Raw genomic sequence first — 27908 nt, 5'->3', positions numbered from 1 at the left:
CGTACCCCTGGACTGATTCTGAGTGACAATTGATGGAATGGAAATGTTTTATCTAACTGTGGGTATAGAGTTCTCGTACAGATGGAAATTGTTTCCTACTGAAACATCCATGGTGTGCTGATTCTGGCCAGGCTGTTTTCCATCAATTTACGGAAGCAGCATTGAAGAAAAAGGCAACATTACAACAATGAGCTTCCAATATCAGGTGTAAGCACAGATATAGCTTTGATATATTCTCTGGTTTAAAAATATTCTCATATTGGGGGGTTGGGTGAAAAGGGGATGGTATTAAGAAGTACAGATAGGTAGTTACAAAAACAGTCATGGAAATGTTAAATCCAGCATAGGGAATATAGTCAATAATATTATAATAACTAAGCATGATGTCAGGTGGGTACTAGATTTATCAGAATGATGATATTGTAAGTTATATAAATATCTAATCACTGTGTTGTATGCCTGAAACTAATATAATATTGTATGTGAACTGTGATTGAATAAATTTTTAAAATAAAATGCTAATAAGAACTCTAAGATTTTTTTAAAATCTTTTTAAAAATCTCATATCAAGTGCAAGCAATACAACTCCAATTTATAAAACACATAAGATTTCACATCTTACAGTTTCTGTATATATTTTATGTTTTAGTATCTTTCACAAAACTTGCCTTGTTGGCATTTTTGCTTAAGTCAGGCATTGATATAGGTAACTATATGATTGAGGTTTGGTGATATTTACTCTCTACTCTCACAGTGTTCCATGACTTCTGTGACAAGTGTCAGTTGGTTCTGTCATAAAAGCAAATTAATTTTTTCTGTTGCCATACCAATGTAGGGCCTGTTGCATATTGTTTAAATACTACATGTCCTGGAGCAGATCCCTATAAAATTATACTACAATCAGTGCATACACATTGTATTAAACAGGTAAGTCTTTATTCACAATTTGGTACTAATTTATACAATAAATCTTTACACAGTGGAAACATTAGAAATTATACAAGACAACCAATCAAATATGATGAGATATGAAAATGACTGAACACTTGTCTACATTATTTAAAGAACATAGCTAACTAGCTGGTTAGAATAGTACAATGTTTCTTTGCACTGTCTTTTTATCAGGCCAGTCAGGTTCAAGACCCCACCTTGCCTTTTGTAAGTACTGAATTTAGACAAAGCATTAGCTTTTCTCTATCTAAACCCTCCTTACAATTTCAGAAGAGTAATAGTGCTGCTAATCTCACGGCATTAGGAACAATAAGCATGTACTACGTGTTCTGCCTTCACAACTGTGACTCATTCTTTAAGGAAGCTTTCAAGGTGACATATTCAACTCTAAGAACACAATTCATAAAGAAATACTTTAAGTGATTACTTCTAAGTCAGAATGAATGCAAATGGGGAATCTTGATTTCCTCCCATTTCTTCCCTCGTGTTCCATGTAGAAATCTCTGGCTCTGGAGACAGTATCAGTCCCTGAGAACTGAGAGGATGGCAACCAACAACTGGGAGATAGGTGTCATGTTTTTACTGCAGACAGTATTTGGAATCCTTGGGAATTTCTCCCTTCTCTACCATTATCTCTGTCTTCATCTCACAGAACACAGGCTGAGGCCTGCAGATCTGATCCACAGGCACCTGACTGTTGCCAACTCCTTAGTCATTCTTTTTAAAGCTGTACCCGAAACAATGGCCGCTTTTGGGCTGAAGCATTTTTTCGGGGATATTGGATGCAAACTTGTTTTCTATATTTACAGCGTGAGCATGGAAGTGTCTGTGGGTACCACCTGCCTCCTGAGTGTCCTCCAGGCCATCACCATCAGCCCCACAAACTCCAGGTGGGCTCCACTTAAAGCAAAAGCAGCCAGGCACATGGGCACCTCCACCTTCTTCTGCTGGACTCTGCACATGATGATAAATTGTGTGGTTCCTGTGTATGTGACTGGCAAGCTGAACAACAAAAATATCACAAAGAGGAGAGACTATGGCTACTGTTCCTCTGTCCTTCATGAAAGAATCACAAAGTCAATGTATATAGTGTATTTGGTGTTGGGATTGTTCCATGATGTTTTCTGTTTGGGGCTTATGATCTGGGCAAGTGTCTCCATAGCCCTCATTCTATACAGGCACAAACAGCGGGTCTGATACATACACAGCAACAGTCTCTCCCCCAGATCCTCTGAGTCCAGGGGCACCCAGAGCATCCTTGTCCTGGTGAGCACCTTTGTGTCTTTTTATTCCCTCTCCTCCACCTTTCACATTTGTTTGGCTCTTTTTGACAGACCCAGTTTGTGGCTGGTGAAGAGCACTACGCTGATTGCTGTCTGTTTCCCAGCTGTCAGCCCCTACATTTTCATGAGCCATGACTCCAGAGGGCCCTGGCCCTGCTTCGCCTGGAGAAGGAACACAAAATCCCCTGCAATTACCAGAAAAACGTAAATTGTGTGTATATGCACAATGTTTAGTTGCCTATTCATTAATCCTCTCAGAGTTTAAGCACACTTCTGAAACAGTTCTAAGATAGTAGTAAACAAAACAGAATTTCTGTTCCTAATAATAAGTTGAATATCAACTATAAATAAAATATAAAATTACCATGTTAATTCTTATGCCACTGGAATCTTATTAACATCTGTGGTGGATAAATTCATAGTCTATGTAGTATTAAAGAGTTGTTCCTACCCAGAATGAGGAGCTCAGTTGGTTAGAGCATCATCCTGATATGCCAACATTTTGGGTTCAATCCCCAGTTAGGGCACATTGTGCAAGACTCAACCAATGAATGCATAAGTAAGTGGAACAATAAATCCATGTTTCTCTCTCTCTAAAAATCAATCAATAAAAAATTTTTTTACCTAAAACAATTTGAAAATTATGGAGAAGCCATAGAATTTATAGCTTTCAACCTGACAAAATTAATTTTCACAGGAATTAACTATTAGTGAGTTGTAGAAAAAAATCTCCTCAAGAGGAACACCATTTGAAGTGGTCATTTGAGAAACTGAAGAAAGAAAAATAAGCCTTCACAGATTCATGAGCACCATGGAATTTAGGGTAAATTCTGTTTCAGAAAGCAGAGTCAACAGGGACCAGGGATGAGTTTTGTACATCCTATATGTAGAGAGATTATAGTAATTTGAAATATGATGCTATGAAGGGACATGAGTATATTTAAACATTTTCTGGGGAGGACTGCGGGGTGGGCTGGGATGGGAGTAAAAGACAGAAAACTGTACTGGAACAACAATTAAAATTAAAAAAATTTAAAAATTTTTCATGTAAAAATAAACAGGTTGACCAACAGTGTGACAAAGGAGAGCACAAAAGTAGGCTTTTTCTGACTATTAAGTTATGAAATGAGAATTGACTATGAAAAAAATTCACACTGCCTGGGATAAAATTGCATGGATTTGGGGAACTGTAGACAGCAGTATCTGTTCTATTCTATGAAGATGTCAATTGGACATGTTGGCAAGAAACAGGTTTGAGGTGCACTCTCAGGTCTCTCAGGTGAGGAAATAAGGTTAAAGTGGGGCCTCCCATTAATCCTGAAGCAGAGGAAGAATAGCCATTTGGAGAGGAAAGTCATGAGGAGTTTTGGCCCATGATTTTTCAAAAGTAAAATAATTATTTCCTCAATTTTAGAAAGCATATTAATATAGCTCTATCTGTATTTACATTATAGAGCTGATGCAGCCCTGGCTGGTGTGGCTCTGTGGACTGTTTACTGCAAAATATTCTAAAGGACTAACCTTCCACTGAATAAGAATAGGAGGAAATGAAGTAGTTTGAACCTGTCACTTTGTAAGGAAGGAAGGATACTGCAACTGAACTGAGACATGACATTCACCTGAAAACCACCATTCCCTCCCCTTCTTAGCCCTCTGGGATTCTTACTCAAATGAGATGAATTTGAGAAGTCACTCCTGAGTTTTCTGAAGATTCACTTCACATGGCATCAGCATATACCTTCTGTGCTCCTATCACAGTGTAAGCTGTAAGATGTTAAATGCAGAGATTACTGTCCTGCACGATCCTCTGCTACGAGAGTGGCTCACAGATAATGGGCTCCTACACAGAGGCCCTATCGTGACTTTGTCCCCCTCTGTCTCTGGTGCCCTCCCAGGGTGCCCAGAAACTCTGCTACAGCAATGGGGATATGGGCCATACTCACCCGTTCCTCAAAAGCCCATACAGAGCAGGTCTATCCCTATGGACCACAGCTTGGACTTGGACCTCAGCAATGTGTCCAGGAGTAAAGCGGGAAGAGGAACAGGCAAAAGGCAGGCTATGCTGGGGTTTGAGTTCAGTGTTCCCATACCTGATTTTGTCTCTGAGTTACCCAAACACCGATAAAAATAAGTTCATCATCTTAAGTACACTGTGACCTTGGAAACCTGAGCACTGAGGGTACACGATCATCACTAGAATTCCACGCCTGCATCACAGAGCAATGGAACAGTTTCAAAGAATTCTGGAGACAGGAGACCAAACAAAGAAAAGGAGCCCACAGTCCCCACCCTACTAACTCTTTCCTGTCCCAACACAATCACCCCTACTTCCATCTCCCGACTCTTCTCCGGGCCTCCCAACTTTCCATCTCCATTTTTTCATCATATCTCATCTACTCACTGGAATAACAGCCTTGTTCTTCCACTTATGTTAATCCACACATAACCCAGGTATCACTGGTGAGTAGCTCACCTTAGGAATTTGTGTAACACCACAAAATCCATGGCCTGAAAAGTCTGAAGTCTACCCAAGTCTTTTTACTCATTCCCATAATTTACACTGAGGATCTCCACTATCCTAGATTTAGTTTTTCCTGCAAAATCCATCCACCCACACATAGACTCTAGTTCCCCCTTGTAATTGCCTCACAAAAGAGTCTATTTTTGAGAGGTAGGTGCCAGTATACCCTACAGCAAATGATTTAATAAACTCTTGGCAGTAATTGCTTTTCTTCTAAAGTCCTTCTGTGCTGCTCTGCCATTAAGACTCTCAGCTCTTCCCTTCCCACCCATGCAAAGTCCTGCCCCACTGCCCATTCTCTGCTCTCTCCCAGGCCCCCTCCCTGCCCCAACTATTTACTTTCTTTACCATTTTTACAGTGATCAATTTGCTTTCCAAAATTTACACCCCACCTACACAACCTAAGCCCAGCCTTATTTAAAGAGTAGGTGAGCCTCCTTTAAAAAAAAAAAAGATTTTATGTATTTATTTTTAGAGAGATGGGAAGGGAGGGAGAAAGAGTGGGAGAGAAATGTCTATGTGCAAGAGATACATTGACCATTTGCCTCTCGCATGTCCCCAACTGGGAAACTCAGCCTGCAACCCAGGCATGTGTCCTAACTGGCAATCAAACCAGTGACATTTCCGTTCACAGGCCAGCACTCAATCGACTGAGCCACACTAGCCATGGTGAGGTTTCTTTTAACATAATCCAACCTATTAAGAGGGGGAAAAGTGTGCATGTTTGTGTGTACATATGTCTGTCTCTGTGTACATACATGTGTGTACATACACACACATGAGCATATATATAATCACATATAGTTACTTTTAGAAGTATGAAGGGTCCAAGATTTCACCTGAATTACCTGTGAATAAGTTATCCCACAACGGTTTCATGGATGCAGTTAGAAGATCCAAGACTCCTGAGAGGAAAGGACTTTATTATTCACAGCACAGCAAGTAACATGAGCTTATTATTTGCATTGGTTCTTTTTGTCCCCCAAGCCTCACACATTCCCAGCCTTTGCCCAGAAATATTATCTTCATTGTCCTTCATGAACAACAAATCTATTCTGTATCCCAGAGAAAAACACTACGCCTACTTTCCAAGACAGTGTTCTATACAGACATCCTTGGTAAAACAGAAAGAAAATTTGTAAATGAAACTTCCCAAGAGAAATGCAGAAATGAAAATCCCATAGCTATCCACTCCCCATTTCTACACTGTCTTTGCTTCTGACAAATTTTCCCAAGAGTGCACCACACCATTGGATGTTTGATTAATCACAGGCAACTGAGGCTGTTTTCACATTTTTTTAAATCCTCACTGGAGGATATGTTTATTGATTTTTAGGGAGAGAAGAAGTGAGACAGGGAAAAATATCGATTGGTTGCCTCCCATACACACCCCGGCCCAGGATTGAACCCACAACCTTTTTGCCATATAGGGTGACACTCCAACAAACTGAGCCACTTGGCCAGGGCTGTTCTCACAATTCCAAAAATTACAAATAAAAAAAGTGCTCCAAGTTCCACTTTTGATCATAGACAACAGATGCCACTGGCCCAACATCCATCCACTACCTGTATTCACAGCTGGGGGTGAGATCTTTAACAGGTGAGAGGTGAAAAAATAAAAGTGCATTTTAATATAACTTCTTCAATGTTTTTTTTTATTAATATTATCACAAGAAAACTAGTCCCTTCACCTTGTTTTGGCCAGTGCCTCCTCCACTCTCCCTTATGACAGCTGTTAATCTGTTCCATGTATCCATGCCTCTGCTTTTGTTTTCTTCATCAGTTTATTTTGTTCACTAGATTCCACATATGAGTGAGATCATATGATATTTATCTTTATCTGACTGGCTTATGCCACTTGGCATAACAATCTCCAGGTCCATCCATGCTGTCTCAAAAGGTTTATAATTCTTTTAAATCCAATTTTTATATTCTATATTTTAGAGAAATTGACTCTTCATTTTTAACTCCCTAATTTATTAGTATAAGATTGATTATATTTGTCTCAAATGTTCTTAAATTCCCTATCTATGGTTTTTCGACTATTTATTCTAAGTATTAAATGCTTCAGCAGAACTGGAAGCACTGACAGAAATCACTGAAGACTGTTTGGCTCACAGTTATGGTTCATTACAGTGAAAAGACAAAGATTAAAATCTGCCAAGAGACAAGGTGTGTGGGGCAGGTCCAGAGGTTTTCAGACATGGGCTTCCAGTCATCCTCTTCAGAGGGGTCGTTGTGGACAGTGTTAACTTCCCCCAGCAACAGGATTCTCCATTTGGTATTGATTCTGTAAATTTTATATCCTTGCACATTTCAAAAAAGCAACACCCCTCCACCTAACAAAACAATTCCATGACCTTCACCACCACCACCCCCTGCCACCACCCTGCCAGCCTCTTCCTCGGCTCCTCTAGGACGAGAGAACAGCTGGTGGCTCTACCACAAACACATTGCAAGCACATGAGTCCCCATGTTGCAAGCACAGAGTCCACTAAGAAGCCTGTCTTGCCCTGGCTGGTGTAGCTCAGTGGATTGAGCAAGGGCTGCAAACCAAAGTGTCGCCAGTTCAATTCCCAGTCAGGGCACATGCCTGGGTTGCACGCCACAGCCCCCAGCAACCGCACATTGATGTTTCTCTCTCTCTCTCCCTCTCTCTTTCTCCCTCCCTTCCCTCTCTAAAAATAAATAAATAAAATCTTTAAAAAATATATTTAAAAAAAGAAGCCTGTCTTCCCAACAGGCCAATTAGTGTTATGGCTTAATAAACAATGTTCTACCTTCCAGAATCCAAAAATCCAGTCTTTTCTTTTTTATAGTTTCATATTCCTCTTTTCTGAGTTTAATTCCTATTAAAACCTCCAAACCTGCTTCCTTTGCACATGATACCACAACCAGGATATTCTGACCATTTTTACCTACAAAGAGTTTGTAAAATATGCTACCCCCAAAATAAACTGGTAGATAGATGGAGAGATGTATAAGTTCAAATGTAGATGTACATATATAAATTTAAGATAGAAACACACAACCCAGCCTTTCTGGCCTTGCAGTGTATGATAAACTACAGGGTCCTGCAGAAGTAAAGCCTGCTTAAGGGTGGTTGGTAGGGTAATAATATTGGTGTAATAATTTAGTTTTAATTTGAACATTTCACCTAAAATGTCATATGGTATGCTTGAGTATTGTTGTGTAGAGAATTACATGCTTATGATTTTGTAACAGAAGACTTTGTAATAAAATAAAAAGAGGGGTGTTATTTTGCTGGACTCTGTATTTTTATCTCCAGCTCTATCTAAGGCCATTTGTAGCAAAGTGATTATTTATCCTTCTCATGCTCTTGACTGATCATCACACAGACTTTTCCATTTTACTCAACTCTTCTTACACCCCTCTAACCAGTGAATTACAGGGACATTTTTGTAGTGAGTTTAGAGTTACATACTCTTAAACTTTCCATTATCTCCAAATTATGTATTCCCAAATTTCAATGGATTCTTAGACTCTGAACTTCTCCACTGCAACATTTAACAAGGAAATTTTCAAAAGTATTTCACAAATATTTAGCTTAGTGCCTGCTGTTCCTACTACATTATTAATTCTATGATGTTCACACCCTTACCCTCTCTGTTGTTTCTGCACAGTGTGGTGCTTAAATAACTAGAATTAATGATTAAATAAATTTGGTAACATCGTAAAAAAAAATAAAGAGCTCTGGCCACTGTGGCTAGCTGGCTGGAGCATGGTCCTATAGCCAGAAGGTTGTGGATTCAATTTCCGGCCAGGAGACATGAGTAGGTTGTGGGTTCAATCCCGGGTCCAGGTGCAGGCAAGTCGAACAACATTTCATTCTCACATCAATGTTTCCCTTACTCCCTTCATCTCTCTAAAAGCAATGAAAAATGTCCTTGGATGAGAATTAAAAACAAAGTTAGTTACAGCTATTTAAACAGTTTAGGGAATTTGGGCATTCCTTCTGCAGACAAAGAGCCTGAGCCTCTGAAGTCATTATTCAGAAAAAGGAAGGGGCTGGCTGATGGGAAAAACCAGTTAGATAGGGCATTCATGTTCATCAGCCACCTAGTGGCATCAGAAACAGTCACATAAAGTGAAAAAAGGGAGGACATGGTGTAAGAAGATACATAGGCACTCACTAGGAGAAGGATGGTGTTGGTAGCTCTGGACTTGGGGGAAGATAGGGAGGAGACCAGAGGCCTCTGAATGTATTAGACCCTCTGCTTGTGTCTGTACAGGATGAACACCATGGAGACACTGGCCCAGAGCATGATCCCCCAAAACAGTGTTAACACTTGTTAAGTAATGCAGAGAGAAATTGTGTGATTTTGTTATTACCTCTCCTAGCACAGTATCCCAAGTTGTTTCTTTGTAATGGTTTTATCATTGTACTTGGCAGTCATATAAAGAAGATAAATGATGTCGGTCAGCATGTTCAGGACCCAGCACAGGAAAACTGTAGGGACAATGTACTTGGGAGCTTTCACTTTAAGGTCTGCCCACCTGGAGCTCATGGAGCTGATGGTGATGGCCTGGAAAATGCTCAGGAGGCAGGTGGTGGCAATGCACACATCCCTGCCCAGTCTGTGAATATAAAAAACAAGTTTGCATCCAAAATCACTGAGGACAATTTTCAACTGAAAAGCTTCCATTGTCTCGGGGACTTCTTTAAATACAATAACTAAGGAGTTGGCTACAATTAGGTGCTTCAGAATGAAGTGGATGGACCTCACCCTGGATCCAGTTATACAAAAGTTATAACCACATTGAAGACAGCCATTTCCTAAAACTCCAAATACAGTCTGTAATAAGAATGTAACTCCCATTACCAAGTCCCCAGTGTCCATTTCCCATGATGACACATTCATAGTCAGAGGATCCTGCATAGAAACATGAATTCAGTTTCATCTTGGCAACTAAAATCCAGTATTTTCCACTTACCACAAATTCCCACTTATAAATTCTTACAAATACATGCATTCCTTTCCCTAAGATACTTGCTAGTTTTGAATACTTTTTTGTTAGCTAATATCTAAATATAGCGTTGGGGTGCAGAAGACCACAGTCTCTACAGGAGTTAACATTCTTCATAACTTCTGCTTGTTAAAAGAACTTTAAGAACCACCAGAAGGATTAGGCAATGGTATGGTTAGCTGGGGCCTTGAAGATGATGAAGACATGATACTTACAAGGTGGACAGATGTGATTATTGGGCCACAAAGGACAAATTATGAAAACAGGATGCATATATTGAAAGTAGAAAGTGGACCTAAGCGCCCAGAAGCTCCTCCAGCACTTAGATTTGTAAGCAATATGAAGGGAATAAATAAGTCCAGTGGAATGCTGAGCATACACCACTGTTATCAAAATGGCACAATTCATGTAGCATTAGAGTTATACTTCAAGAGCTAAGATGTCTGTCAACTGTAATAAAAAAAAACTGAAAAAAAGAAGTAAGATGTCTAATGATGTCCAAATAAAATACAAGGTTTCCATGGCCACCAGAAGGACAATCAATTTTAGTGGATCTCAAGTTTGTCCTAAACAACTATCTCCTACTCATGTTAATGTCTTGATTAAATATTACAATGCAAAATGCCCACACACTCAGTAAATGAATACCAGCCAGTAAACATGACTGGACATTGGTAGGAATATAGTTAGAATATGTACACACACAATGTTTTCAGAGAATGTGTAGTGAGAATTGTCAGATGGCTGTGGAAGCATGTGTTTTCTAAAAATCACAATCTCAAGAAGGAAAAAGAGAAATGTCATGCTTTATCCATCTTGCCTAGTAAAAAAGAGCTTCAGTTTAAATTGTCTAAAGTAGCAGGTACAATGAATAGTGTCGCAAATTGTTTTAGCTTTTGAAAAGGTGTGGATGCTGACTACTAGTAATACTGAAAATATGTTGGGAATTGTTTTTGATACCTATATTTATAGTTTAAAATGTTGGGGGAAAGGTCAATAAATTTCTGTTAAAAGTTGTTCCTGTGTGTTACATGTAGCATGGTAAATATTCGTTGACAGTCTTTGTTTGACAATCCACGCATTTAAGTTTAAGTGAAGTTAAGGAAAGGAATAGGTGTATGGGTATGAGAACTCAAGATTTACATTAGTCTTAAACTGTAAATAAAATGTGAATTGTGTCCTCAGAATCTGTGCCATTTCTATTACATTCATGTGGTATATGTACAGTACCTTGATGAGGCAGCAAATTGGAATTACTGAAGCTTTTCGTCCATACACACGTTTTATGATTTACCCTATTTTGTATACTTACTTCTTGTGCATTGGAAATTGCTCAGCATTTCAGAGAACAAATTACCCAATTGGTTCAATTTCTTCTTTGGAGAAGAAAAATCCCAGGTATTATATTTTGACTTTTGTTAGCAATTTTTATAAAATTATTCATTGTAAATTATGCAAATATACATTCCATTTTTTTCTTCATAACATCTTTTTCTTTATTTTTCTGTGATATTTCTTCCCCCAGTGCTTTTAATACTAACTGGGATTGATGTTTTTCATTCCACTTATCTTCCAATTGGGCATATACAGGTATGTATTCTGAACAAACTGATAGTTCATTTACATTCTGCTTTACCAAAGTGCTGTGAGGTTTTAGGTCACCACTTTTCATTTCAAAGCACTGGTTATGCTACTTTGTTGAAAATACTCTGTTCTTATGGAGTTCACTGAAAAAAAGTAGAAAAGTGGTCAGGTAACAAAGACAAATTTCTCAAACATTCCCAGACCTGTTTTTACCAAGTTCATTCCAATTTAAAGCTTTGAGCTACCTCTTCTTGTTCAACAATATATTAAAGTCAGTGACAGTTTGTTTAAACCTTTCATTTCAACAGGGCTATTCTAATTATCAAAGATGTTTAAAATGCTTTAAAATGACAAAGGCAGAATATATAGATGCAAATTACTACATATACAATTTATTAAAATAGGTTTGAGATAAACTATTACCTTGGAGTAATAGTAAATAGTAAAATAGTAAAAGTAGGTTTACTTATTTTCTTCTTGTGCATACAGATTTATTATTATTGTAATAATCATAACCTGCATGTCCTTTTCCATATGAACAACTCTAAACCTACTTTTGCCCACTCCTGTACATTCTAAAAATATTTTTAAAGATTTTACTTATTTATTTTTAGAAAGAGGGGGAGGAAGAAAGAGAGGGAGAGAACATTGATGCATACATGAAAGATACATCAAGTAGTTGCCCCTCGTACACCCCAAACTGAGGACCTGGCCTGAAACCCGGGCATATGCTGTGACTGAGAATCAAACCTGAGGCCTTCCAGTTCACAGGACAGGGCTCAACCCACTAAGCAACACTAGCCAGGGCAATTCTAAAAATTTTTTTTAAAAGATTTTATTTATTTATTTTTAGAGAGGGAAGGGAGGGAGATAGAGAGAGAGAGAAACATCAATGTGTGGTTGCTGGGGGTCATGGACTGCAATCCAGGCATTTATCCTGACTGGGAATTGAACCTGCGACACTTTGGTTCGCAGCCCATGCTCAATCCACTGAGCTATGCCAGCCAGGGCCCATTCTAAAAATTTTTTAATGGTTGAAGGAGATCAAGTTGAATTAGACTGAAGTCGTATATATAAGTCTGATGATTATTGGTGGTCCAAATCTGTCTTTTTAATAACTTCTTTTCCATTTTGAAGACATGTCTCTAGCCCAGGATACCGCATCTCCCTCAGCAGCATTGCCATGACTGCCTCCCCCAACCAAAAGGCTGGACGTGAAGATGGACCAGGACGGACTGGGTGTTGCAGCTTTTGCATCTACAGGGTACTATGCATTTCAGATCTGGAAACTTCTAGAACAAGTAATCACAAAAACTGCAAAGATTTCCATGCCTAGCCTTTCCTCCTACTATAAAGGAGGATTTGAACAGAAAATGAATAAGCGACAGGCTAGTCTTATTTTGGGTATAAGCCCATGTGCTGGCAAGGCCAAGATCAAAACAGCTCAACAAGCAAACCATGGCACTGAATCACCCAGATAAAGGTAGAGGAACTGTAAAACCGCCCTTGAAATTTGTTTAAAAGGCTAGCAGATGAGGCCATATATTTTTTAAAAAAATATATTTTATTGGTTATGCTATTACAGTTGTGCCATTTTCCCCCTTCATTCCCCTCCACCCTGAACACTTTCTCTCACCCACATTCCCCCACTTTAGTTCATGTCCATGTGTCATACTTATAACTTCTTTAGCTTCTATATTTCCCATACTATTCTTACCCACCCCCTATTTTCTACATACCATCTATGCTACTTATTCTCTTTACCTTCCCCCCCTCCTCCTACTTCCCTGTTGCTAACCCTCCATGTGATCTCCATTTCTGTGATTCTGTTCCTATTCTAGTTGTTTGCTTAGTTTGTTTTTGTTTTTGTTTTAGGTGTGGATGCTAATAATTGTGAGTTTGCTGTCATTTTACTGTACATACTTTTTTTCTTCTTTTTCTTAGATAAGTCCCTTTAACATTCCATATAATAAGGGCTTGGTGATGATGAACTCCTTTAATTTGAACTTATCTGAGAAGCACTTGATCTGCCCTTCCATTCTAAATTAAAGCTTTGCTGGACAGAGCAATCTTGGATGTAGGTCCTTGCCTTTCATGACTTGGAATACTTCTTTCCAGCCCCTTCTTGCCTGCAAGGTCTCTTTTGAGAAATCAGCTGACAGTCTGATGGGAACTCATTTGTAGGTTACTGTCTCCTCATCTCCTGCTGCTTCTAGGACTCTCTCCTTCATTTTAATCTTGGGTAATGTAATTATGATGTGCCTTGGTGTATTTCTCCTTGGGTCCAACTTCTTTGGGACTTTCTGAGCTTCCTGGACTTCCTGAAAGTCTATTTCCTTTGCCAGATTGGGGAAGTTCTCCTTTTTATTTGTTCAAATAAGTTTTCCACTTGTTGCTCTTCCTCCTCTCCTTCTGGTACCCCTATAATTTGGATGTGGGAACGTTTGAAGATGTCCTGGAGATTCCTAAGCTTCCCTTCATATTTTTGAATTCTTATTTCTTCATTCTTTTCTGTTTGGTTGTTTCTTTCTTCCTTCTGGTCCACACCATTGATTTGAGTACCAGTTTCCTTCCCATCACTATTGGTTCCCTGTGCATTTTCCTTTATTTCACTTAGCATAGCCTTCATTTTTTCATCTAATTTGTGGCCAAATTCAACCAATTCTGTGAGCATCCTGATCACCAGTGATTTCAACTGTGCATCTGATAGGTTGGCTATCTCTTCATCACTTAGTTGTATTTTTTCTGGAGTTTTGATCTGTTCTTTCATCTGGGCCATTTTTTTTGTCTTGATGCACGTGTTATGTAGTGACGGGTGAAGCCTTAGGTGTTCACCAGGGTGGGGCAACCCAGCCTCTGGGTTGTGATGCTGTTTGTGGGGCAGGGATCCGAGAGGGAACAATGGAGCTTACTCCTCTCTCTGCTGGATTTCATTCACTTCCTCCTCTTCCCCCAAGCAAACTGGGTCCTTCTGGTGCTGATTCCCGTGTGGGTGGGTTTGTGTATGTCCTGGGATCCTGTGGGTCTCTCCAACAAACTCTCCTGTGAGGCTGGGAATCTATCCCAGCACCTCAACCCCCACAGGTGTTTTCAATTGGTGTTTTGAGGCTTTATTTCCCCACACTGGGGCCCTGGGTTGTGTGGTCTGTCTCGCTCCCCAGTTTTACCTGGTTTATCTGTGCAAGAATGTGGACCGCCTGGTCCACCAGCCACCTTGTGCCCCACGCCCCCCCACAATCCACTGCCTCTCTGGGTCTGCCAGCTGTTGCCTTCATGCCCGGGGCCTGCTAGCCACTGCTTTGCTGTGACCCCTCTCCATCGGACTACCAACTCCACCCCTCCTACTGGCCTGGATGAAAGTATCTATTTTAGCTCCTTGGTTGTCAGACTTCCATACAGTTCAATTTTCTGTCAGTACTGGTTATTTTTTTATATCTAACTTTTTGTTGTCCTTATTTTGGTTGTGCAAGGAGACACAGTGTGTCCACCTATGCCTCCATCCTGGCCAGAAGTCAGGGATGATCTTATATTAATCAAGATTACCAAAAAATCTGAATACACACGTTACTCAATGTTTTATATGTATAACTTTACAGCAACTTTATGAGGTAACTGCTGCATAATTCCCCTTTTACAAATGAAGGAACCTAGGTAGAGAAAAGCTGAATGATGTTTTTTTAATAGACTTATTTTATTTTATAGGGAGGGCATGGGAAAGGGATGGGGGAGAAGGAGAGAGAGAAAGAAACTTCCATTTGTTGTTTCACTTATTTATATATTCAGTGGTTGCTTCTTGTATGAATCTGCAACATTGCCTTATGGGGACAATGCACCAACCACCTGAGCCAGGGATAAATGATGTGTTTAAAATCACCATCCAATATGACACAGCTTCAGTCCTTGACAATGTGTTTAATCACTGTGCTGTTAAAACCTCAGACTTAGCTATGTGTTTCTAATACTCCACACACCTGTGCACTCGTGTTTGTATATTTTGTGAATTTTTTAAAAGAAAGATTTGCTGCCTCTTAACTTTTTAAGTTGTGGCAATTCTCCATTTATGTCTGATGCTTGTTTCACAGGCAAATATCACCTATAAATCTTCAGAGAACCTGATTTCAGTATGACCCTAAAACAATATCTCAGACAAAGTTCCTTAAATGCACAGATGGTTCAATGTGCCAATAAAAAGAGAACACTCTTTTCTGTCCCAATCATGGAGGAGTGTATAATTGAATAATTATGTGCTAAGTAGAGGGACATGAAACATGAACAGAAGATAAAACATTGCACAGGAGACCCTGAATTGTCATTAGTTATCAAACATATGACTACTTGTTTATAAATGGAGGGTTATTAAGTAGGACTGTTAAAATAATGTCAGAATTGTTAAAGACAGTAAAACATGTCTGTTTCACACAATGAAAAGGGGGGTATAGAAGCATGTGCACTGAGTGAGTTTCAATAGTAAGAAGATGAGAACTAGGTCTGGGAACAACATTACAACTGCTTTTGAGAGACAGAAAGCATCACAAAATAATTTAATTCTGAAAAACACTGACATCTCTGACTTCTTTCCCCTGCTACTGAAGATCCCCAAATCATTAAGTTACTCTTTGAAAGTTCCTCCTCTGACTTCTAGAGGGAAATCGTCTTCCCTGAAAACAGATACCAGATGTTTGTCAACACACAGCCACTGCTTCCATTAGATATATCACACACACAGGGTAAGTCAAAAAAGACTGATATCCACTGCTTCTCTTCATAATTAGGTTATTTAATTAGTTCCATCCTACTCATCATCATAGGCATGGATTTATTTTATAACTAACCCTTGAAACATTTCCTTATTTCTTGAAGGGAAAAATTACATAGCAAGCAAATTCATTCCAAATTACATCCTACCAAATTTTTATTTATTTTTTGCATGCATGTGCAACTCAATGTACTCACTGTTTTACAACTTAAAATTCCAAAGACTTTAAAATATCACATTTTCTTAACTTGATTGTTGGTACAGCAGCTTTATGAGTTCAAATCAAGAGAGAAATATCACTGATCTAAACTAATATATGATGTCACAATGTTTAGCTATCCTTTGTAGCTGGACCTCAGAAACTAGTTTCCTATGAAGTAACAGTGGAACAATACATTTACTCAAATTGCTTGCATGAGAGACCCAAGATACTTTACACAGAGAATCATTACCAATATCTTTAATTTTCAACTTTAAAATAAAGTTAAAGGTCTTGATGTTCTTCCCTGTTCCTCTTCTACACTCCATTCTGGTAATGATTCAGGGGACCTCCCCAGCTCTGCATCCTGCCACCAGCTCAGGTCACACTGGATGACTTCATTAACTTTGTTAAACTGTCCAATCAGGCAGCAGAAGAAACCGCCCCCTGGTGATGGCTGTCTCTGTCTCCCACCTCCTTTACATCCAGCTCCCTACATGGCACCTACTTTCCTCTGTTCCCTGTTGACTACCTTCCTGTGAAGGATTTTTAAAACAAAGACTTCATTGCATAGTCTATACATATGTCTTTGCTGCATTATTAAAAAACCAGCATCCACGATCCACACAAATTGCAATAAATTACATTAGGAGCGGTAGAATTGAAATAAGGTAACCTGCCAGTCTTCACAAACTCAGTTTGTGCCTCAAGAATCCTCCTCCTTTCAGCTTTGGCACTAGACCTGTTTCTGCTCTAGATGATTTGCTTCTCCAGATGTGAGCTCCTACCCACCCTGACTGTAAGTTCCCTTATAGACTCTGCCTCTCAGACTGAAGTTGAAAATACTCACCTAACTCCTTCCTGCTGTCAGGACTGTGGCCTCAGTGTGATGTTCATAGGAGCCAAACTGTGTGTGAGAAGGAGGCAGCCAGACCCTGAGTTATGAGTTGTGATTCTGTGACCTCCCCTCCCCTCTGAACTACAATTATCACTTCAGTGGTAACAGCATTGGCACTAATAGGCCTGGGAGCTGAGAATATTTCTGAAAACATTCTTCCAAGTTGCTAATTACCAAGAATAATTCCAAATGTTCTGCCAGCATCCCTTAGAGACTACTGCAGTATTTGTAAGAGGCTCTTATTTCTACGATCCCTGGAGCAGGCAGGGTCTCCCATAGAGGACAGACAGCAGGGGGTGCTGAGGTCTGACCCCCAAGGGACAGGGGTGAGCCTAGTGTTTCACTGGACGTTTATTTCATTGGGAAGTTCTATCCAAAGTGAGTTCTTTCCCAATCTTCATACAAATGGGGTGGACCATCACTGGCGTTTTGATTGAAGAAATGGAATGAGTCAAAATATCTTAGGATTTAAAAAGAGAGGGAAGTAACTGGAAAAACATGGTGTCAGTAAGGTACATTGCAATCATTTGTTCAAGTCAATGTCAACTTACATGGAAATTTTGTGGAAAATATATTTTACCTGTAATGACCCCAATAGGAACTAGGCTTGGAATCATGTACATAGAAGAAAGAAAGTATATTCTACAAGAGTTCCTCATAAATAAAGCACCAGAATGGGATAATTTGATGGGCAGATTTTACCATTAATGGGACTATCAAACATGCCAATGCTGCTTATTTAGTTCCATATCATCAAGTGGTCAATGCACTCCTGCACACTTATATTTTCCTGAATTTTCAGGAATGAAAGAAGTATCCTTTTGTACTTAATTACAAAATATAAATCACAACTTGAATTTAATTTTTTAGGATTCCTGCTAAAAAATCTACAATTTCAGCCTCATTCATGATGCAGCTGCCTTCAACATCAAGTCAGTGATAGAATCATAACCAATACTATTGCTGGTGGACAATCAATACTATTAACACAGATTAACTTACAGATATTCAAATATACACTTACATGCACACTTGTGCACTGAAATACAGTCCATAAACTCTTTTACATATGCATTAAGTCACTTATGTACAATTTCAGTTGCACCCTCAGACACATATGTACATATACATAACCTGTGCAAACTCACACTCAGCCATGTACACAAATAATGATAACACACTCATAGAAGCTTACAAAGCAAAATAAACTATAAGGAAACAGAATAAAAAAGGCAAGAGTACAAATGAGTGAGAGATCCACCCTGAGTGGCACTCCCTGATGCACTGCCGTGATGCCCAGGGAAGACAGGGCAACCTGGAAGTCCAACTACTTCCTTAAGATCATCGAACTTCTGGATGATTATCCAAAATGCTTCACTGTGTGAGGTGACAAAGTGGGCTCCAAGCAGATGCAGCAGATCCACATCTACCTCTATAGGAAGGCTGTAGTGCTGATGGGCAAGAACACCATGATACACAAGGTGATCCGAGAGCATCTGGAAAACAACCCAGCTCTGGAGAAATTGTTGCTGCATATCCAGGGAAGTGTGGGCTTTGTGTTCACCAAGAAGGATCTCACTAGATCAGGGACATACTGCTCACCAATAAGGTACCAGCTGCTGCATGTGCTGGTGCCATTGCCCCTTGTGAAGTCACTGTGCCAGCCCAGAACACAGGTCAGGGGATGGAGAAGACCTCCTTCCAGGCTTTAGGCATCACCACTAAAATCTCCAGGGGCACCACTGAAATCCTGAGTGATGTACAGCTGATTAAGACTGGAGACAAGGTGGGAGCCAGCGAAGCTACACTGCTGAACACGCTGAACATCTCCCCCTTCTCCTTTGGGCTGACCATCTAGCAGGTGTTTGACAATGACAGCATCTACAACCCAGAAGCGCTTGACACCACAGAGGAAACTCTGCATTCCTTCTCCCTGGAGGGTGTCCACAATGTTGCCAGCGTGTGTCTGCAGATTGATTAACCAACTGTTCCATCGGTACCCCATTCTGTCATCAATGGATAACAAGCAGGTTCTGTCTTTGTCTGTGGACACTGATTACACCTTCCCACTTGCTGAAAAGGTCAAGGCCTTCTTGGCTGATCCATCTGCTTTTCTGGCTGCTGCCCCTGTGGCCACTGCCACCACAGCTGCTCTTGCTGCTGCCCCAGCCCCAGCCAAGGTTGAAGTGAAGGAAGAGTCAGAGGAGTTGGACGAAGATATAGGATTTGGCCTCTGACTAATCACCAAAAAACAACCAGCTCAGCCAGCTTTATTTGTGAAACAAGGAAATAAAGAATTACTTCTCTTTTAAAAAAGTCAAAACAGCCCTGGCTGGTGTAGCTCAGTGGATTGAGCGTGGGCTGCAAACCAAAATGTCGCAGGTTCGATTCTCAGCCACGGTACATGCCTGGGTTGCAGGTCATAACCCCCAGCAACCGCACATTGATGTTTCTCTCTCTCTATCTCCCTCCCTTCCCTCTCTAAAAATAAATAAATAAAATCTTTTTTAAAATTATTTTTAAAAAGTGAAAACATACGGTGTAAAAAGTATGAACATAATCAGTATAATTGTGCTTATTTCTGTGATTTCAGGGTGTAAAAAGTTTAGGATGCTAACAAAGGTATCATTGTCTACATGAAAACAAAAAACAAGAAAAGAAAATGGATAATTGAGTGCTTTATACATGTCTTATCTTCCCAAAGTTATTTATAGTTTTAATCTAATAACAGATAAAATCACTAATAAGTATACTACTTAATAATTTTAAAAACAAGTAATAGTTCACATGGTTCAACATTCATAATATACAAAGGACATGGGATGAAGTCTCTCTCAGTCTTCACCCAGAGAAACTGAGTGGTCCTTCAGCCACCCAAGTCCTCTCCCAGGAAGCAGTTTCCCTAGAATTTGGTTACTCCTTCCAGCCACATTCTATGCATATACAAGCAAATATGTTTAGACGTATCAGTTTGGATTTCCTTTGACTCTGATCATTTAAAAACATTTCACTTGTATGGATCAAGGGAAGGGGCTACTTGGACAGAGGAATAGGTTTGAGGAGTGGCTTGATGGGAACAGCTGGTAAGGTGTTGGGAGGAACGGAGGCTGTGACAACATGAAGTTCCTTCTTATCATACAGGCTGGAGACCCAAGTCAAGGATCCCCAGGGAGTCCTTCCCCATCACTATCCCCACAGGCCTCTCAAAGTGACAGCTCCCATCAGCGCACCAGTCAGATGCCGATACTTAGGTCTCCCAGTCACGACCAGGTCACACGGCCAACTCGGTGGTTCATGGAACTCCGTTCAATGACCTGCCCCCCAAACTCATAAATATTGATTCCCCACACCCATCAGTGTCTTCTCCAAGCTCCTATAACCCCCAATGACTTCACTCCTGCACCCCAATATTCCTCATCCTTAATTCCCACAGCCTCCACATTATGAATACCCCACAGACTCTCCTGTCACTGACCTCAAGCCTCCCCAACACTAACCCCACAGCCCTACCAGTGACCACACACAGCCTTCCCGACCAGTGATCGCACAAGCCCTCAGCACTGATCCCCAGGCCTCTAGTTTTGAACCCACAGAGTCACCATGCCATGGCTGACCCCACATGCCCTCCATCGTTGACCTGATTCCAAATTAAATGTGAAATGTGAACCAGAAACTCCCATTTATTAACAACCCCCTCCACCACTCCCAGTAAATCGCGATTCCGGCCAAAACACTACGTTCACTGACTGACACCTACCACCCGGCTCTTGATCACTGAGCCACGTAGCATCACCCACCCGACAGCAGATCCCCACAGCTGGAATCTCGGTCATTACTGTCTTCATATTCTTCATCCAAAAGGAGGATCACCAAGCCAAACTCCGCAGTGGCCAAACCCAAAGTCCCCAGAACGGCCCTTCTCTCGCCTCACAGGCCCCCAGTCCGCAGACCCGCGCAGGTGCCGACCCACCTGCTGCTGGGCTTCTCAAGACTCCGAGCAGCTGCCAAAGTCCCAATTGTCTTCCAAACCGATTCCACTCGCGGTACCCTGGCCCCCAAGTCCCCTCACCGGCTGTCGCTAAGGACGCCTCAGGACTGTTGATCTTCTGGGCGTGGGCGTGGCTCTAGACGTAACGTGACCACGCCCACCTCCCCAACGGAGACCCAAAAGGCCAACAGGGCCTCAGCCTTTCCATGTAGCCAACAGAAGTCGAAATCACCGGTGGGACACGTGGCAGTCTCCCCCTGGTCAACAATATTGTGCTAGGTTTTCAGTGGCCGGAGCATGTCCAAGGCCAACGTGGACCAACTCGTGTAATTTTTAGGCTCTGGGGAAATGGAAAGATAGCGGCGCCTGAGGGCTCTGACGGCGGAGCCCCAGTGGGAGCGGCCATCTTACCGGAAGTTCAGTCACTGCATCTGTGAACTCTCAGGGAGCTAGAATCTTGAGGAGCCTGTGAACAAACAATGGATTGGGTGGAGCCGCAACCTGAGAAGCGGTGCAGCGGTGAGACTGAAGAGAAAACATTTGACGACTTGAAGCCCTGTCGACGTTTGGGAATGGAGTGAAGCGGGGTTGGAACTTAGAAAGGCAGATATGGATGAGCTTTATCAGACGCCTGTTTGGGGGGCGCAGAACAAATTGGTGAGGGCAGACCCACCGGCTCCACAGGACAAGTGATCACTAAAGATGATAAAGATGACCCAGAAGATGGGAGGGAATAGTGATCCCTCCCTCACTAGGACCAATAATGATGGTTTAATTAATTGCCTGTTTGGCAGGCACTGTTTTAACTACATCTCTTTCACCAAACAAACCTTAGATAATATTTTAAAGAACCAATGAGACATAGGCAAGTTTAATAACTTACTTAAAGGCACACAGCTTAGGGTTCAAATCAAGCAGTGTGATTTCAGAACACACTCCTGAACACTATTCAAGGTGAAGGGTGGACTTTATTGGTACCATAAGGATCCTGGGTGTGGTAGGTTTAGGTGTGCATTAGGCTGCTTTCACCTGGGGGTGTCAAGCTTTGAAAAGTGGGTTAAGCATGAGGAAACTCAGCATTCAGGTCAGTCAGGCAGCCGGTTCTGGGGCCCTGACTGTACAGTTCCATGAGTGAACCGACCTGACTTTGCCATGGCTGAATCTGGAGACTGACAGGACCAGAAGTGGTGATCAGGTTGGTGGAGCATTCATGACAGGTCTTTGCTGGAGACTCTGCCCTGAAACCATCCCATTACAAGGTACACTGTGACGCCACCCTCACAGTATACAGTCGTGGGGACAGTAATGCACGATTTAGGACAAAGATGTTCAAAATAATGTATGTACCTGACCCTTGTTAAAAATGCAGACACCTGGACTCCCACCTCAGAGGTTCTCATTTAAGTGTAGGGTAAAACTCAAGAATTTGTGGGTTTTTTTTTTTAGGTTTCTCAGAGAATCTGTGGCCTATGATAGCTATCATAACACTCCTAAAATGTTCTCTGGTTACAAATATTATGGGTGGTGACTCCCCTTTGTACTTTGGTAGTGGCCCAAATTATACCCCGAAAAGCCTTCCCTTTGGGAAGGGGGAGTCTCCCCGATGGCAATCTATTACTAGGCTTTATTTTTCTTCACATGAGTTATTACTTCCTAACATTATAGAATTCATTTACTATCTCTCTTTTTCAGTACATTATAAAGTCCACAGGGGCTGAGATAGAAATTGTTTCTCAGCCACTCATTCTGGAGAACTGTGTTAGAGCAGGCTGAGCAGGCTGTGATACGCTCAGGGTACATCACCACGTCAGTCTCCTCCTGCTAAGGTGATATAAGCTATTTGTGTAGGACTCAGTCATCATTCATCCTCACTGTCAAGATATCAGAAATGAAAAGGGTGTAGATTTTACCCTTGTTGATAAGCAAATGTGTCAACACTATATTAAATTTAATAGAATAAGTCCTTTAAAAATGAAATATTTTAAACTATATTCATTGACTATGTATTTAAGGGATATGCCAAGAAGTAAAATTAAATACATGTTATGTAATTTTAACAATTAGGCAGATGGAAGGGGGTGAGGATTGGGTGGAGGTAGGCAGAGCCAGGGGGGTATTTGGGGGGGATGGGGATACCTGTAATAGTGCCAACAATAAAAAAATAAAGAAAAAAAAGAAAAGAGGAAAAAGACTAAAATTAATCCAAATATCTGTATTCATAATTTCTTTTTTTTAATATTTTATTTATTTATTTTTAGGGAGGGAAGGGAGGGAGAGAGAGAGAGAGAGAAACATCAATGTGCGGTTGCTGGGGGTTATGGCCTGCAACCCAGGAATGTACCCTGGCTGGGAATCGAACCTGGGACACTTTGGTTCCCAGTCCCTGCTCAATCCACTGAGCTACGCCAGCCAGGGATTCATAATTTCTTTTAAAGATTTTACTTATTTATTTTTAGAGAGGGGAAGGGAGGGAGAAAGAGAGGGAGAGAAACATCAATGTGTGAGAGAAATATCAATTGGTTGCTTCTTGCACAACCCCAACTGGGAACCTGGTCCACAACCCTGGCATGCGCCCTGACCAGGAATTGAACTGGCAACCTTTTGGTACACAGGCTGGCACTCAATCCACTGAGCCACACTAGCCAGGGCTATATTTATAATTAAAAAAAAAAACTACAATAGCAATAAACACATCAGGTAACAAACACTTTAATATTTGTTATAATTAGTACAATTCTAAATTATTCTTAATATAAATTTTCTAATATATTGACTGACTATATAGACATACATACAGTCCAAATGCAGATATACCCACACACAGACCATAGGCAGACACATACACACATATGTATACGCTGACCACACAAACATAAATATGGGCACATACAATTGTACGTATGTATGTTTCTATATATCTTTTTTCCTCTTATTCCATTGTGATCTTAGATTCCATTGTAACTTAGAGTAAATATTGAAGGGTCTCCTATCAGCTGAAAATAGGGATTTTTATTGTGGTACAAGGTTCAATATATTAGGTCAAAATAATTCCTTTTTCAAATTGTTGGATTATCAATACTTTGTATCAGCTTTGAAAGTAAATACAGAGAAAACAATACAAAAACAAATAAAATTAAGGAAATACCCACTTGGCTCTTTGCAGAACAATGGAACACAAACTCCAATACACAGAAGGCATTTCTGTCTGCCTTTCAAATGCCCCTCATTGCACTGCCACAGATTTAATGGAAGTTTCTACCATGAATTAATGTCATCACTTTAGAGACAAGAGTGTGCGCCTCCAGACCTTTTTACCAACATGCCAAATCCTTTTCACAAAAGGGAAATATCTGCCTCCTATAGTCCCAATTCAGTGCAATTCACGTCTTTTCAAAATTGTCACACTCCCATGATGTAGCTCAAACGAGCTAAAATGTAACTTTATGTTCCCCTATGCCCCACTCCAGTTAAATCTGGCCATTTCTACTTGAAAATGTGTCAAACATGCTCATCTACCTTCAGAATAACATTATTTGAAATAAACAGACCACTGCCTCTCCAGGGTGTCATGTACAAGATCATAACAGGCTGCCACAAGCTTTCCTCATGGACTGAATTTCCCTCCAGCACTGCTGTCTTCATCTTCAGCAGGGACCAGCCAAGGGTGATCCTCATTCATTTAACTTTTCTTAGGCTTCCATGTCTTGCTCATTTCTGCAGAATTTAGTGTGATACACCAAATTTACATACAATTTAATGGACTAACAATTTAAGGTACATTAAATTAAAATACATGCACTTTACATATTTCTCATAAGATTAGGAGATTTTACATTCCTTATCCAGGCAAAGCTGAACTTGGAGACAGTGGAGTCCTGGGTCATCATCAAGAAGGGAATGAAAGTTGGGAAACACATAACAATTAATGCATTGATACCAGGGAGAAACAAGCTGGTATTATTAAAAACAATCACAGCAATAAGAAAGGTGGAGGAAAGTGTGTTAAAAAAGACAAAGGTGCTCACCAGGAGAAGGATGTTTTTGGTAGCTCTGGACTCGGGGGAGGATTGGGAGGAGATAGGAGTTACATGAATGTGTCGGACCCTCTGCTGGTGTCTGTACAGGATGAAGACCATGGAGCCACTGGCCCAGAGTATGAGTACGAAACATACAACATCAGGAGATGCTAACAATGCTGCAAATAATGAGTCTGTGGTTTCATCAGCATAAAGACTGGAACAGAATCCCCAATTTTTCCTCTTTGTTATGTTTTTGTTGCTCAAATTGCCCGACATAAATAAAGGAATAACTACATTTACCAGCATCTGCAGGACCCACCACAATGAAATTAAAGGGACAATGTACTCAGGAGCTTTTTGTTTAAACCCTGCCAACCTGGAGTTTGTGGGGCTGATGGTGATGGCCTGGAAGACACTCAGGAGGCAGGTGGTGCCAATGGACACACCCCTGCCAATGCCACGTAAATAGGGGAAAAATCTACATCCAAAATCACTGAGATGGTGGTACCACCCAAAATATATCATTGTAACATGAATTCCATTAGAGAACAGAACCAAGGCATTGGCCACAAGCAGGTTGTTGACAATCAAATGTGTGGGCCTCAGCCTGTACCCAGCAAAGTAAATGAAGAGATTATGGGAAAGCAGAGAGAAATTCCCCAGGATTCCAATAGTCTGTAGGGAAAAGGTCATTCCTATGGCCAAATATCTAGTGGCCATGCCTTGTGTTGTCAGGGACTGGTCTTTGTCTTCCGAACTAGAGGATCCTGCATGGGAATATGAGGCATAGGCCACATGTATGATGTCAGCTAAATCCCAATATTTTCCACTTATCAAGAGTTCCCATGAGATACTGAGTTAGTTCTTCTGTCATTTAGAAGCTTCCAAGAGTTAAATGTGTAAGCATTAAAGCACACTTTCAAAAGATTAATTGCTGCTACTGAGACCATACATGAAATAACTTCTTTATCCCTCACAAGTTCAAGTTGCAGACACTACTGCATTTCTCATAAAGGTGAGGACCCCATCAACACACAGAAGATAAGAGTTTCATCTAAATTCACAACCTGGTGAGAATAAGATTGAGGATTTGACCCTGGCTGTGCTGCTAACAAAGTGCATTTAATCCATAATACACTAACATACCAGTTACCTGTGTTCTTCAAAGAAACCAATTGTTTTTCAATTGTGTCATTTTGATTTCTATTGGTGGTATTTTATTTTTAAAGTTTTGTAACATCAAATGTAGACTATTTTTATTATGAAGACTTATCCTATAGGCAAATAGAAACTTTGAATAAAGCTTTAGAGATCTTCATATAACAGATGCACTGGCTGAGAATAAATTGTAGGTCCCTGCCCCTGACAGGTTGGATGTAACAAATGCAAGAATGGTGCAATATTAGGAATGCAACAGAAAGACTCATTTGCTTTATTCCAGGGAAAAAACTCAATTACATGAGTCAAGGAAACTATGGAAGAAGAAACACTGATACCTGACAAACAAATGTATTGTAGAAACAAGATGATTAATAATTTCAGGTAATGTACATACTTATTAATAACTGAGTGAAATAAGATTCTTAGCAGTAAGGCAAGATTTCTGTGAAATATATTAATATACAAGGCACATATGCAAAATGTAATGTTAAGGCAAAACACTTGTGTATTGTGTAAATGACATACATGTGTTGGATTGGTATTATAATATTTAAGAGCAACAGAAATATCAAAATGTATATTTGAACCTGAAAGTACTGTCTGAAAATTTTAAAGTTATATTTTAAATGCTGCTTATTTAAGTAGTGAAAGTGTCTCCACAGGAAAAATATACAAAATTATTAAACATGGTTTTCAAATTATACACCCAAAGTAAGAAGAAACATTTTTATTTCAGTAACTTCCCTGAAACATACTTTCTACACTGGGTCTGATGATTCCTATAGATTGAAAAGCATCCAGATACTACAGGTGCACCTCTAGAAACCTAAAAATTAGGTCTATGATTCCTGTAAATTAGGCTGAATAGAGACTAACTCCAGAACTCCAGCCCTTAAGCACATTAAAAATTAGATTCATGATTGCTGGATTAAACAACCAGGACTGTGAGTGAGGACCACACTATCACATCAGGAGCCATCAAGAACTGGTGCAGTTCTAGGACCCATCTCTCTTTACCAGCTCAGCTCAAGAGTCAGAAATTTTTTCCCTGTCTTTGTGGCTTTGGAGCAGGACCAGTTTTACTCACACAAGATCCCTTTGTCCAGTATATTCACTTACCTGGACTCCTGATACAATGCCTTCCCTTACAGTCTCTACCTCTCAGATTGATAAAGAGAAAACCCACCAACTTCTTCCTGCTCCCTGCACACTGGCTGATGGTGAAGTCAGCTGTCAGTACATGTAGTAGGGAGACAGCCAAACTCCAAGGTATATGTTGTAAATCGATGACCTCCCCTCCCCTCAGTTCTGCAATTATCACTTCATCTGTAGCAGCACTGACACTGATAGGCTTGGGAGCTGAGAATATTTTTTTAAAACTTTGTTCCAATTACCAGTTATGGGAAACAATTACAAGTATTTAGTGAGTATCTACCAAGAGGCTGATGACATTAGGAGACACACTTTGTTTTCCATGATGCCTGTTTTCCATGATTCCAGAGTCTCCAATGACAGAGCAGGAAATGCTGGGGTTCTGCCCATGAGGGACTGGCAGTGTA

The 27908-nt window shown here is 40.4% G+C and overlaps 1 protein-coding gene and 2 pseudogenes across 1 annotated transcript; 2 read left to right on the top strand and 1 right to left on the bottom strand.

The window, feature by feature from the left end:
• Positions 1–1494: 1494 nt before the first annotated feature.
• On the top strand, positions 1495–21263 carry LOC123824116 (annotated as a pseudogene).
• LOC123824146 lies at positions 18469–19418 on the top strand (annotated as a pseudogene).
• Positions 21264–24969: 3706 nt separating the features above from the next.
• LOC123824166 (vomeronasal type-1 receptor 4-like) lies at positions 24970–25986 on the bottom strand. Its single transcript, XM_045847284.1, has one exon. It carries the CDS (start codon positions 25906–25908, stop codon positions 24970–24972), a length of 939 nt encoding a protein of 312 aa, XP_045703240.1. The 5' UTR covers positions 25909–25986.
• Between the last annotated feature and the right edge of the window lie 1922 nt (positions 25987–27908).

The sequence above is a fragment of the Phyllostomus hastatus genome, unplaced genomic scaffold (genome assembly GCF_019186645.2).
Source record: "Phyllostomus hastatus isolate PE091 unplaced genomic scaffold, TTU_PhHast_1.1 phas_contig_549, whole genome shotgun sequence".
Lineage (NCBI taxonomy): Eukaryota > Metazoa > Chordata > Mammalia > Chiroptera > Phyllostomidae > Phyllostomus > Phyllostomus hastatus.
This window is presented reverse-complemented; position numbering and strand designations above follow the sequence as displayed.